The 11,999-nt window shown below is 41.6% G+C and overlaps 1 protein-coding gene across 27 annotated transcripts in view; it reads right to left on the bottom strand.

Annotated features, from left to right (window-relative positions):
* Positions 1-2,294: 2,294 nt before the first annotated feature.
* The window catches only part of MCF2L (MCF.2 cell line derived transforming sequence like), a 163,906-nt gene continuing 154,201 nt past the window's right edge, over positions 2,295-11,999 (bottom strand). For 11 of the 27 annotated variants that reach the window (XM_065058970.1, XM_065058931.1, XM_065058886.1 and 8 more), the window contains 8 exons: positions 11,177-11,292; positions 10,467-10,553; positions 9,618-9,677; positions 9,197-9,271; positions 5,657-5,781; positions 4,926-5,038; positions 4,699-4,802; positions 2,295-4,588 (listed from right to left, as the gene is read on the bottom strand). In XM_065058970.1, the coding sequence (XP_064915042.1) occupies positions 4,494-4,588; positions 4,699-4,802; positions 4,926-5,038; positions 5,657-5,781; positions 9,197-9,271; positions 9,618-9,677; positions 10,467-10,553; positions 11,177-11,292 (775 nt within the window). In that variant the 3' untranslated portion in view covers positions 2,295-4,493. Of the gene's footprint in view, positions 4,589-4,698; positions 4,803-4,925; positions 5,039-5,656; positions 5,782-9,196; positions 9,321-9,617; positions 9,678-10,466; positions 10,554-11,176; positions 11,293-11,999 lie in introns of those variants that run through there. The other 16 variants (XM_065058942.1, XM_065059009.1, XM_065058979.1 and 13 more) reach the window with 11 other exon arrangements.

Here is an 11,999-nt window from a genome sequence, read left to right as displayed (position 1 = left end):
GGCCTCACCCTGTCAGGGTGCTTGTAAGGGCAAGAGAAGCTATTTATCAAGTGCTTTGCTATTAAAGGTCAGGAAACTGCCTTGCCCTCTTAAAGTCTTTACATAGCCATTAATTTCTTTTTCCAGATGCTTACAAATCTCAAAAAGATCTCATCTTTATCTTCCTTAACAGCTGTTAAAATAACCAGTATTCCTAATGCATCTGTCATTGCATCTGTTACCTATTAATCTCCTTTCCAATGAAAACCCAGAGAACCTATTTCAACATCTAACCATCTTATTTTGATAATATGGTATCTAGACACAGTTCACACCAAATTTTAAGGGACAACACAATCTGGCTCCTCTATTCCTACATCCTAAGTTAGGGGAAATGAATTTGGGTAGGTTCCCTGTACCAAGCTGATATGGCACCCACCCACACAAATCTAGGGAGATTGCTAATTTTGGGGACTTGTGTGGACACTCAAAACTTTACAGTGCAGTTCGTAATAACCGTCTGACATATGACACAGAAGGGGAATGGGAGTCCCTGTCATTTTGAGATGTGATGTAAATGAGTTATGGTCCAAAGTCCTCAGTTTTCCTTACTGACAACATCTGTGCAGAATGGAGAATTCCAACTAGCAAAGAGCCTCTGTGTCTACAAAAGACTGCTCCAACTTTGAGACAGTTCTCTAGCATATAAGAAAACTAAGATGAGTCCAGTGTTTGCAATAGGAAATCAGCATCACTATAACTAAAAGCAATCAATCATTATTAGGCTTTTATATATAAAACTCTTTAACTTTCCACTAAGGTAAATCTGGGCTGGAATTCTTTCCTTCTTTTGCTTTCAAAAGTATGGCACAGCTAGGATCAGAAAGGCCAGACCTTGTTTTATTCAGAACAGTAGTAATACTTACTACAGAGGTAGCTGTTAAGTTAAGAAGAGTAAATAAAAGCAATCAAATTCCAGTAACAGCTTAGCTGGATCATGTAATTACACGTGACCACCACTTCAGCCCAAATTACTCCAATTCAATGTAAAATTCACCTCCTACTACGGTGTGATGGCCCTTAAAGCCATTAATCAATGAATGCTCAAACATGTTCCCCTTCAGATGCTGCAAGTGTGAATGGGTTTTTTTGCTCCTCACGCAGCTGCAGTCACTGCCAGACATGGACCTTTGACTTGTTGTACTGAGACAACAGGATCAAGAAGAGTGTGAGTGCAGGAGGAAGGGAACCACAGGATACACAGCTTGCTTAGGGAAAACCCAAGAGCCATGGGCTGTCTTTCAAAAAAGGGTATGTGGAAGAAAGGGAATCAATCTGATTATCTGGCATGGGCTTTAACTTTTTCTGCTCAGGCTACAGACACACTTTCATTTCCCAATGCCAGGTGAGACACAACTCATGCAACACCACAAGCTCAGGGAAGAGCGACTGGAAAGCTGCCTGGAGGAAAAGGACCTGGGAGTGTTGGTCAACAGATGGCTGAGTATGAGCCAGCAGTGTGCCCAGGTGGCCAAAAAGGCCAACAGCATCCTGGTTTGTATCAGGAAGAGTGTGGCCAGCAGGAATGGGTAAGTGACCATCCCCCTGTACTCAGCACCAGTGAGGCTGCACCTTGAATTCTGTGTTCAGTTTTGGGCCCATCATTACAAGACACTGAGGTACTGGAGCGAGTTCAGAGAAGGGCAATGAAGCTGGTGAGGGGTCTGGAGCACAAGTCTGATGAGGAGCGGCTGAGGGAACTGGGGCTGTTCAGCCTGGAGAAAAGGAGGCTGAGGGGAGACCTCATCGCTCTCTGCAACCACCTGAAAGGAGGTTGTAGCATAGAGGGGGTTCTGTTCTCACAAGTAGCAAGCGATAGGATGAGAGGAAACAGCCTCAAGTTGCACCAGGGGAGGTTTAGATTGGAGATTAGGAAAAATTTCTTCATGGAAAGTGTTGTCAGGCATTGGAACAAGCTGCTCAGGGAAGTGGTAGAGTCACCATCCCTGGAGGTGTATGTGTAGATGAGGTTCTTAGGGACATGGTTTAGTGCCAGAGTGAGGTTATGGTTGGGCTTGATAATCTTAAGGGTCTCTTTCCAACCAAAATGATTCTATGAACGCAAGGGTAATTTTTTTTTTTTTTTTTCTGAGATGGACCAGAATGAGTAGACAAACGATTTGAACACAATCTCTGACAAGCCACAGCACAACAGATTTGGTCTTCTGTTCCAAATCCTTCAGCCTATCTCTGTTTTCACATGACACCCATAAGAAGCTTTTAAGACTGTGAGACAAAATAAAACACAGAGCATGTCTATATAAAGGCGTTCAGCAAGAAGCGCCAAAATTTATTCAAATTTTCATAATTACAATAGAGACCTCTGACTTGGAAGTTCTAATTCACAACAGCAGTAAAAAAGGAAATGGTGAAATGGGTTGTATTAAAGTGCAATGATGTGGAGAAAACCATTGAAATAACACAAATGAGGCCGCAGTGAGAACTGAAAGGACAGTCTCGTCTCAGCAATGACAGCAATATATAAGTAATTTATGTTACAGATCATTTACAAAATAACTTACATAGATGAAGATAAGCTGAATCTCACATTGCCATTCCATTGTTAAACATCAGACTAAATGTTCCCGGTCAGCACAGTATTATATGGAATAATTAAAAAAAGATCAGAGGATTTCTGTGTTGGAAAAGATGCCTGAAGTAAAACCCTGATCAGCCTTTATATTGCAGTATCGCAAGAAACCTAAGTATTTATGAATTGTAAAGTGACACATTCAGCAGCATGGAAACTATAAATACATCTTTTACATTGATACATTATATCTACACACATATACATATCTACACACACATACATATACACACTAGCACATACATGCACATATATATGTACATGAACATATGTGCGTGTGTATATATATGTTTCAATTTGGACTGACCATGGTCAGCTGCATTTTGATTGCATGTGGAACAGGGTTGCTTTTGCAGCTCAGGAGTAAAATCATCCTTTAGAGTATTTGTCCTTTACATTTCCCCTAAGCTACAGCCTCTAAAATCTAAAACTCCTGCACAAAGATAGACTTCAGGTCCCAGCCATCGGAGGGTCTGATGATTAACAGCAGCTCCCACTGCTTCTGAAAAATTACACTCTTAATGTCCTCATGATTTTTAACTAATATGATACATGAATCAGTTAAAACTTCTTTTCATATAAGTAAAAATACTTGAGAGGTGGGCAGGAATGAACACAATATTCCACACATGCACACAGTTCTGGACTGTTTGTGAGGACCAAGTGCAAAGAACATCTGACAAGGTGAAAATTTACAACATTGGCTTACACCATCCCTTGAAAAATGGCAAGTTTAGCACTACCACTCCTTTAAAAAATTTAAAATACTTGTCTGTAGCATAAATCTGACTCTAATAAAGATTTTTTTTCTCCCGTGCACCCCTTTTACAGAAAAATCATGTCATCATGTTTTTATATTTTAATAAATCTGCAACAAACACTATTGACTAAAAATACATCTGGTTTCTAGCCCTCATAGGTCTGTCTGAAGGAAAGCTCTTGACCCATTGTGCAGCCACAGTAGTTTCCTCTGCCTGTAACAGCTAATTGTGAGAGCTGAAGATAACCATGCAATTACCGTTTATTAAGAAGTCATTTAGTGAATAAGAACATTTGTGTTTCGTTGTGCACCTGCGTAAAGAAAAAGACACTACTAAATTCTAAATGGCCAAGGCTACGTAAACACAGTGATCTTGGTAAAGAATCCAGTTGTGAGGCCAAAACACCTCAGAAAAGAGCTATTCCATTGCACATATCACTAAAAGGTTGGAAAGGATAAAATAACAGTTTTTTTTGATGCTGTTGCCGTCAGTGAATTGGTCACGTCTGCATCCCAGTCTCTAGGAAGCAGAAGAGTATCCTGAAGATCCAAGAGAAGACAAAGCGCTGGACTAAACCTCCTTCCTCGTTATTCCGAGAGTCCCATTCACTGCATTGACCGAGGTATGTCCTTGGAGGATGGGTTTTTTTTGGGAGGAGAAATTGTAAACTTGGATTTTCTTCATACCTACCCTGTACAGTGATTGTTGGGTTATTAGTTTACAATAAGGATTCAGCACTGAACACATTTTGTTTGCTCACATTCCAATCCTGGCTGTTACAAAATGACACAGTTCTGCAGAAACCTGATTGTGTGTCAAGAAGAGTGTGTTTTATGCTAACATCTCTGCAGCTTTGGACTTCGAAACAGAAGCCTCTGCAAGACCCTATTTCAAAACAGTTTAACTTTTATTTACAGCTTCACGTTCCGTGCACTTTTCACTGGAGTCTTCTGGGAGAACCTGTAAAAGCCACCAGTGAAAATACTCAAAGCTGGCAACACAGAACTGGTGGTTCTCAGTTCGAGTCCCACAACCAGAACTCTGCACAAAATGACAAACTCTGGATTTACCTTCTTCCGTGAAGGTGAAGTGAAAATTTAATATTAGCCTTTAATGTCTGAGAAGCTGGTGCTGCTGGCATTACAGCTGTCACTGCAACTTGATGATGTGCTCAAAGTGCTGGAGGCCGTGCCTGATTCTGGGAAAACAAATCAAAACACCAGGAAAATAAGATATGGTTGTTTTTCACAACTCGCATAACAGTAATCTTCAGAGAGATAATCATGTCATTTACAATAAATAGCCTACCAGAGCTGCTTAAAGATTGAGCTGATTTTGAATTGCCTATGAGCATCAGTAGATTGTTTGCTGGGATCCAACCTTCTTTACCAGTGCTCAGGTTCTTTACATACCTAAAACAATAAAAAATAAGAAGTCAAATTGCTTAATTTCATGCCTTTGAAACTTTTACCCTAAACATCGGCCTTCCACACACAGTTCTGCATATAAAAGTTTCCAATCACAGATCTGCGTACCAGAGTCCGTCCTCCCCTTCATGAATCAGTTGAACTAGATCTCCACTTTTCACTGTAAATTCTTCAGAAACTCCTTTCTCATAATCAGTCACAACTGTATATTTACCAGGAGTCTAAATGCACACAGAAGAAAAACATAAATTATTTATATTGAGTAATTTAACATACATTGCAGCTTTTGTTATGAAAATTTTCATACTCTTCCCTCCTTTCTCATGCACGTACATACTGAAGACAGTGTAAATATACGTACTAAGGAGGCAGTAAAACTTTGCTGTTCAGCTACATGCACATTCAGTACATGAAATCTCAGGCCCCGAAAAACATTCAGTGAAATGTTTCCATTGCGACAAGTAATTCAAATATCTACCAAGAAAATCCTGAGGAAAAACCAAAAATAACCCCCCAAAAACCCCAAGCTGGTAAGCTAGTGACATGATGTATGTGTGTAAGTTTGTTGATGCAGTAGCTGAGCCTGTCATTGCTTGACTGCTGTGCTATGGCAAAAGCAGCCATGGGCTCGTTTGCAGGTACACAAAGGCACAGATGGACCTTCCCAAGGTACAAACACAAGGCTGATTTAAGAGAAGGGGACATTTTCCATTCCCCTAGCAATCTGGCCTGGCTGAGGCACTTTTCTTCCTGCAGGCTTCAAAAGCAATCCTGTATGGTGCCACACACAACATATCAGTAGCATCTGCTTAGGTCAACAGGAAAACATGTCTAGTTACCAGCTTCATCTCTCCTCCTCCTCCTCCTTCTTCCTCTGCATCCGATGAATTCAGCGGATCTTCAGCACTAGACCAGCCATCATTTTCTTCAGATGCATCAAGAGAATGAGATGTTTTAGCCCAGCCTTGGGGAACAAACAGCCACTGGTTAACGTTGCAGCAGTGAGCCACTGACTGGGAGAAATGTTCTTCCCACTGAAACGCTCTGAAGCGATCAACATAAACAGGAGGAAAACTGTACACGGGGAAGTTACTACAGCCATGAGGTGAAATTCACAGCTGACAAAATTTGGCTCATTTACATCAGAGTAACTGGAGCTATGGCCATACACAGCAGTGAATTTGGCCCTTTGGATTTGTCTAGAGGGAAATAGATAGAAAGAATGCAAATTCCCAACAAAAATAAACTATTTCGCCCTTAAACAGAGGCAAACTATGGATAAATACTCATTTTCTTGGGAGAAGGTAGAAGACAGGAACACACACTCTATAGGAAGCGAGCAAACACATGGGATTGTCACGCAAAGCAACTTAACCAGCCTGCTGGATCAAGGGATGGAGGCACAGAGCTTTGTTCCAACTGTTGAGCACTTAAAGCTGTCAAGAAATTGAACACAAGCTACAGGGGTTCCATACTTTGCCTGATGAGGCAGCTTATTATTTAAGGGTATTCAGGTGCAAGGATTACTTAATCACGCTGAATTATCTTGGTGTTAAATCATCGCACCACACACCACAAGAACAATCTCGTGCCTGTCACTTATTGTCAAGTGTTCCTTGTTCAGGGTGAAGCATTTCATTTATTTACGGGGCTGCCTCATATCCAGAGTGCACAAAATCCTTTTCCAAATAAAACTACAGTAAGTTATACTAGTGAAATGCCTTTCACTGAGGTCAGCAGCTGCTAATAAATGTGTCAAGCTTATAATGGGAAAAAGAGTCACAATAAAAGACAAATAAATATTTTTAAGTAAGACTTTGGTGCAAGCCAAAGAATAGCAATAATGAAACTCAATGAGAAGAATAAAGGAAGAACAAGCTTCACAACTTTTATGTAACTATTAGTTGAGAAAGCAGCAGCACTTTTGCTCTTCACCGCTTCTGAGGCATTTGTCACATGGCTGGTCATACCAGTGCATTAGGAAAAAAACCTTAGCATTGTCAGAGTAAATCCAGAGCAATCTAAGAATCACAGAAGGAAATCACACCCAGAGCACAGCAAATGGAGTGGGACTTTTACCTCGCCTGCGCTGCTGGATGACCTGCCCAAGGTTAGAAGTACTGACCCATTTGACCCTGTCCAGGGTTAAGAATGAACTTCCATCTGTGAAGAAACTGAGCAATAAATTCCTGCTATATTCCGTGCAAATTTCCTAGGAAGCTCTCATCTTATATTTGGCTTGTGGGATGCAGCTGAAAGCCTTTCTGTTATTTCCAAGCTAAGAACAATGCAACAAAAGTAAACTTGGTTTATCCTAATTGTTCCAAACTCTGACTAGAAACAGAACCAAAGAGCTGCACAAAGAAAAAGCAAGTGAAATCACTGTAATTGCTCTGCATGTAGCATCATACTCACTGGCCTGCTCATCTGGAGCATTCTGGGTAACAGCTCTTGTTCCTCAGCCTCGTTTCTTTTCATATATTGTGTTGATGGGGGCAAAAGCAGACCTGCCTGATCCTGCAACACCTACAGCACTCCTGCTCCTGATACAAGCTGATGCTCTACTATGAAGAAGTTCTTATAAATCCCAGGCAATGGAAGTGGTCACTATGGTCATATTCATATTAGCTACCTACAGGCACCAAAATTATGCATTTACATTCAGTGACCATCTGTGTATTCTTCACGGTATGACTAAATCAGAGCTCCTTATAAAGGCAGGAAAAGTAAGAAAAAAGTAGACAGACTTGGGAAAAGACTGATCTGCCGAAATGAGTTTAGATTTGATTGTGCCAGGAAAACCAAGAATTAAATAACCGCTTCTCTTCAGAAACAGGCTCACAGGTTTCTTCAGAGATAGGATCTATCTGCAAGATGTGATTCTGTCGCCAACTCATTTTCCTTGAGCTCGCTGCAATGTAAGACAGACAGATGTAGCAGCAAAAGGAAATGAATGGGGGCATTGCACTCTGCAAAGGGAGCTGTGATTACCAGCTGGTGCAGTTTCGTCCTGAAATGCCCAGGTCAACTGTGTGTTTACCCTTTGAGTTGGGGAAGGAGAAGATATAGTATCAGAAAAGAGATCAGAAGGTGCAAGACAGAAAGGGGAGTTACTAGATGTTTTGAATTCATTTACTTGGTTTACTGGTTTCATAAGTGAGAGGGTGCTGGACAGGACAGCAATCAGACAAGTCGGTTCTGAGGACCCAACAATTTTACTGTAAATGAGCACTGATCAAGGTCTCTCTGCCCTGTAAGATTTTCAGCATCTGTGGAAAAGACCACAAAACACCCTTTGCTTTCCAATAGCATTTTCAGGTCCTCAGGATTTCCACGGTACCTGGAGTTCTCCGAGGTTTGCCTGCTAACTGCAGAAAAATTAACCTCGTAACTTCCATATTCACACTTGTGGAGTTTCTGCATGTGTCTGGCCTGGGACGGCATTGCCTGCTGCTCAGGGAAGGTGAATGGTGCTGCACAGTTTCCCCAGCACAGCAGCTGAACCTGCATCGTTTCCACAGGTGAGACAAAGACAAAGGCTGTGGAAACCTGGAGACAAGGATGATGGTAGAGCTTGGAACAGCCTTGTCATTAAACAATATTTTCTAAAAGAGATGGTGGTGGAAAGAGAGTCAGGAAGAGAGGGACTGCTTTCCTTGTCCTCTCCAGTTAATTAGCCCCAGGGATTTGTATGCAAACCTTTCTTGCTAGAAATGGGTCATTTAACTGAAATGCTTTTCTGTTCTTTACTTAGCTGTGTCTTGGGAAGAGGCAAACCTGCTACAAGGGGTTCAGTTAAATCATCTGGGGTTCATGGAGTAGTAAACATTGCCTACTATCACCCAAAGAAAGATGCAAAAGGACTGTGTAATAAATGCAGATCTAAAATGGAAATTGCACATGACAGTGATGATCCTCACTCTAGAGTACATGCATTTCAGATTATATATATATATTTTTTTTCCTTTCTTAAAAGTTAAATCCTCTCCTTGTGGAGAGGGGCACAATGACAGGAGCATACTACTTGGAGGATACTAACTAGAAAACCATGTATTGCACACCAACTGGATGCCCCTGTAATTCCATTAAACACCCAGCTTCTGGGTATTTATTCAGCAGAAGATCCCTTTCCCACTGCCCTCTCCTAAAAACCTCTAGCCATATGCTACTTTATTTAATGCCAAGGCAAAACTTCAACCAGTTGCGCTATCAAAAAAACAGTATATGCAAAAGCTGACAGATCCACTTGGAAAAACTCAGCTGGTATCAATAGCACTGCACACAACAGCATCATACAGGTGTCCCCAGCGCTCTGATGCAACATATTACACGAGAGATTTGTGGATATTTGCCGAGTACAAGATGTGGTATCACTCTACCTCTTAAACCAAAAGGAGTTGGGTCACTCACTACTTCATGCCGTTTAGCTTTTTTGTCAGGACTGGTAGGAGAAGCTGCAGGAGGATGAATAGGCAAAAAACACAGAAGAGAGATATTGAAGAACTGGAAAAGAGAGAATAGGTGGATTGCATGCTAAATACCTTTGAGTTTACACTGGAATACAAGTGGATTTCACTCTGATTTGAGTTTTCATTGGTCAATTACAGCAGAAGGAATTAATTATTTACACGTAGTTATTTGAAGATAAATTGACAAATTTGTTTTATGGTAATTAATGAAAGTCTATGTAAACTTTTCTAAATGAACTAGACATCAACTAAATACAATTAATTTCAATTTTAGACAAACATTACCAAATTAAGCAATCATTTTTACATAAATCTATTGCTACAGCAATACCTGGTCCTGTAAGAAGGATCATTGGCAATGTCTGGCTTTTAGCAGAAGGAGATGGAGTTTCTGTCAAGGCAAGCATGGGATATTAGTGCTCACCTCACTAGCATTAGATACACAACCCTAGAACCTCTCCAGAAAGAACTCAAAGGTAATCAGGTGTTAAAAGGCATTCTGAAAAGATGTAATTCAGACTGTTCAAAGACAGCTGTCCAAAGCAAGAAGTGAATGTACCAGTGCAATTACTTGGCAGGAGGAAGCAAGAAAGGTCTCAGACTCCTATTGTCTGTTTTAGAAAAGAAAATGTAAAGAGTATTTCTGGAAGCACAGGGAAAATCTTTGTTTTTTGTATCCAGCAAAACAACATTGACATACACATTGTGCTGTGGTCGTGCTTTGGTAGTTTTGTTAGCAAGGTTGCCAATATAGAAACATTCTAGAAAACCTTGATTCCTTTTTGCCAAGTACAAGTGCATTTGGGGCAGATCCACAGAAGCTAGAAGCAGGCCAGGTGTCTGATCTGAAGACAACTTCCTTCATCTAGTTTTACTACAGGAATGGGGCAGCATAAATTCCTTCCTTGGCCTTGATAGTGAGACTGGAGGCACTGGAAACTGCACCCCCTCCCTTCCATCTCCAACAGCTCCACTTTTCCCAGCTGCATTTCCCTCTCCCACTCTGGAGCTGGTTTCTCTTGAAATCCCCTGTCAGGGTCAGTGACTCAGGACCTAGCTTGAGCTTAGGAGAACAAGCTAGTGTATGCATCACAAACCTGTTACACTACGCACACACACAAAGTGATGCTTCAATTACAGCCTTAAATGGAAAACAATCTAGCTTTTTTAAAAAAATTACCTTTCTGACTTTTGAGGTTAGTAAAGCCCTGCAGCGTAAAGCGCTTTTTTGACAGTACAGAGCATTCTGAGGTAGAGCTAGTGTCATCTACAAAGGAAGAGAGAGACACAAAGAAAAGAGAGAAGGCCATGAAGAGGTCAAGGCAAAAAAATCTGCTTGCAGCCCTGCCAGGGAACCTGCATGTTAGAAAGGACAACTGAAAGTCCAGGTACAACAGAAGAACCCAAGGGGCCAGTTCTTCTCACTGTGCAGGAGCCTGTACTGCCACTGGTTCAAGTAATCTCCATGATGGGAACCAAAATTAAAGAGAAAAAACCCCACAGAACTCTTCAGAACAGGTAATGCTGAGAAATTTATCCAGAGGAAGAGAAGCCCAAGAAGCTGGGCAGCTCGAAGAGAAGACTTGCTGCAGACTCAGACCACATAACACAAAGCTCCCAGCTCCTTTCGGCTACCTTTCATTCAAGGTGGCTTTGAGCCTGTCCGCACCACATAGTGGGACACAGAAACCCCAAGCTAAGGGCAGATGAGACCAGCACACTTTGTGGGTGTGCTGTCTGAGGGCTGAAAGCAGCCAAGCCCTGCTTGGTCAGGTGTAATGCTGTTTCCCTGCACTACCGGGGCTACTCTGCCGGTGGATCTGCCAGTGCACGTGCAGCGCAGGCATGCTCTCTGCAATTAAAGACAGCAACGCATACGTGTCAACTCACCTTTGCCTTTCTCAGGGTACTTTGGTGCTACTGCAGTGCCATAAACTTCTAGACTTGTGAGATCAGCTTTTTTCTCCTCCATTTTTCTGGTGTTTCTGATGTTGTTCCGTGAAGGGCTGTTTGTTGGAAGGAAGTTAATACAATCAATCTATATCCAGCAAATTTGTATCTGAACATGGGTGATGACATTTGGTCCCAGGCTGCCTTTTACATACAGATATATGGGCTGGAAACCATTTCTTAGCCACTGCCCAGATCACACCTTCCACGACTGAAGAAGTCATTGGTGACTGTGCATAAGAAGACCATGAGCACATATGAAGGAGAAAGACTCCCCTAGCTGACTGCAACCACATGTACTATGGCAGTGGGAGCTACCGAAAAGACAACTCTGGACAACTTCTACTCACTCTCACCTACAAGCACACATTCTGTGCTGACAGTTTTCTTCTGAACATACTAAGGAAAAAAAGAAACTAACAAACAAAACGGAATCAATTCTGCCCCTCAGAAGCTCTTAACACAGGAACAGATAAGGGATGAAAAAAGAACACAGGTTGGATCTTGCAGCTGGATTCACATCACACCTCTGATTGGGAATGGAATGGAGAAACATAGCCCACAAATACTATCCATGTGGGAAGTTTTCCCTGAGTGATAGTAGATGCATAAAACATGCAGGGCAGAGAGCTACTGATACATATTTGAGCACACACCAGGTTGGAATGGCTGAAGATATGAACACATGGGCTTATGGTACACATATACATATAATGAAAAAAAGAGTGAGAGGCAGAGGATTAAAGAGAGATGTCAGACAACG

Source organism: Columba livia, chromosome 1 (genome assembly GCF_036013475.1).
Source record: "Columba livia isolate bColLiv1 breed racing homer chromosome 1, bColLiv1.pat.W.v2, whole genome shotgun sequence".
NCBI classification, from domain to species: domain Eukaryota; kingdom Metazoa; phylum Chordata; class Aves; order Columbiformes; family Columbidae; genus Columba; species Columba livia.
Note: the sequence above shows the minus strand (reverse complement) of the source record. Positions and strands in the feature narration are given on the sequence as shown.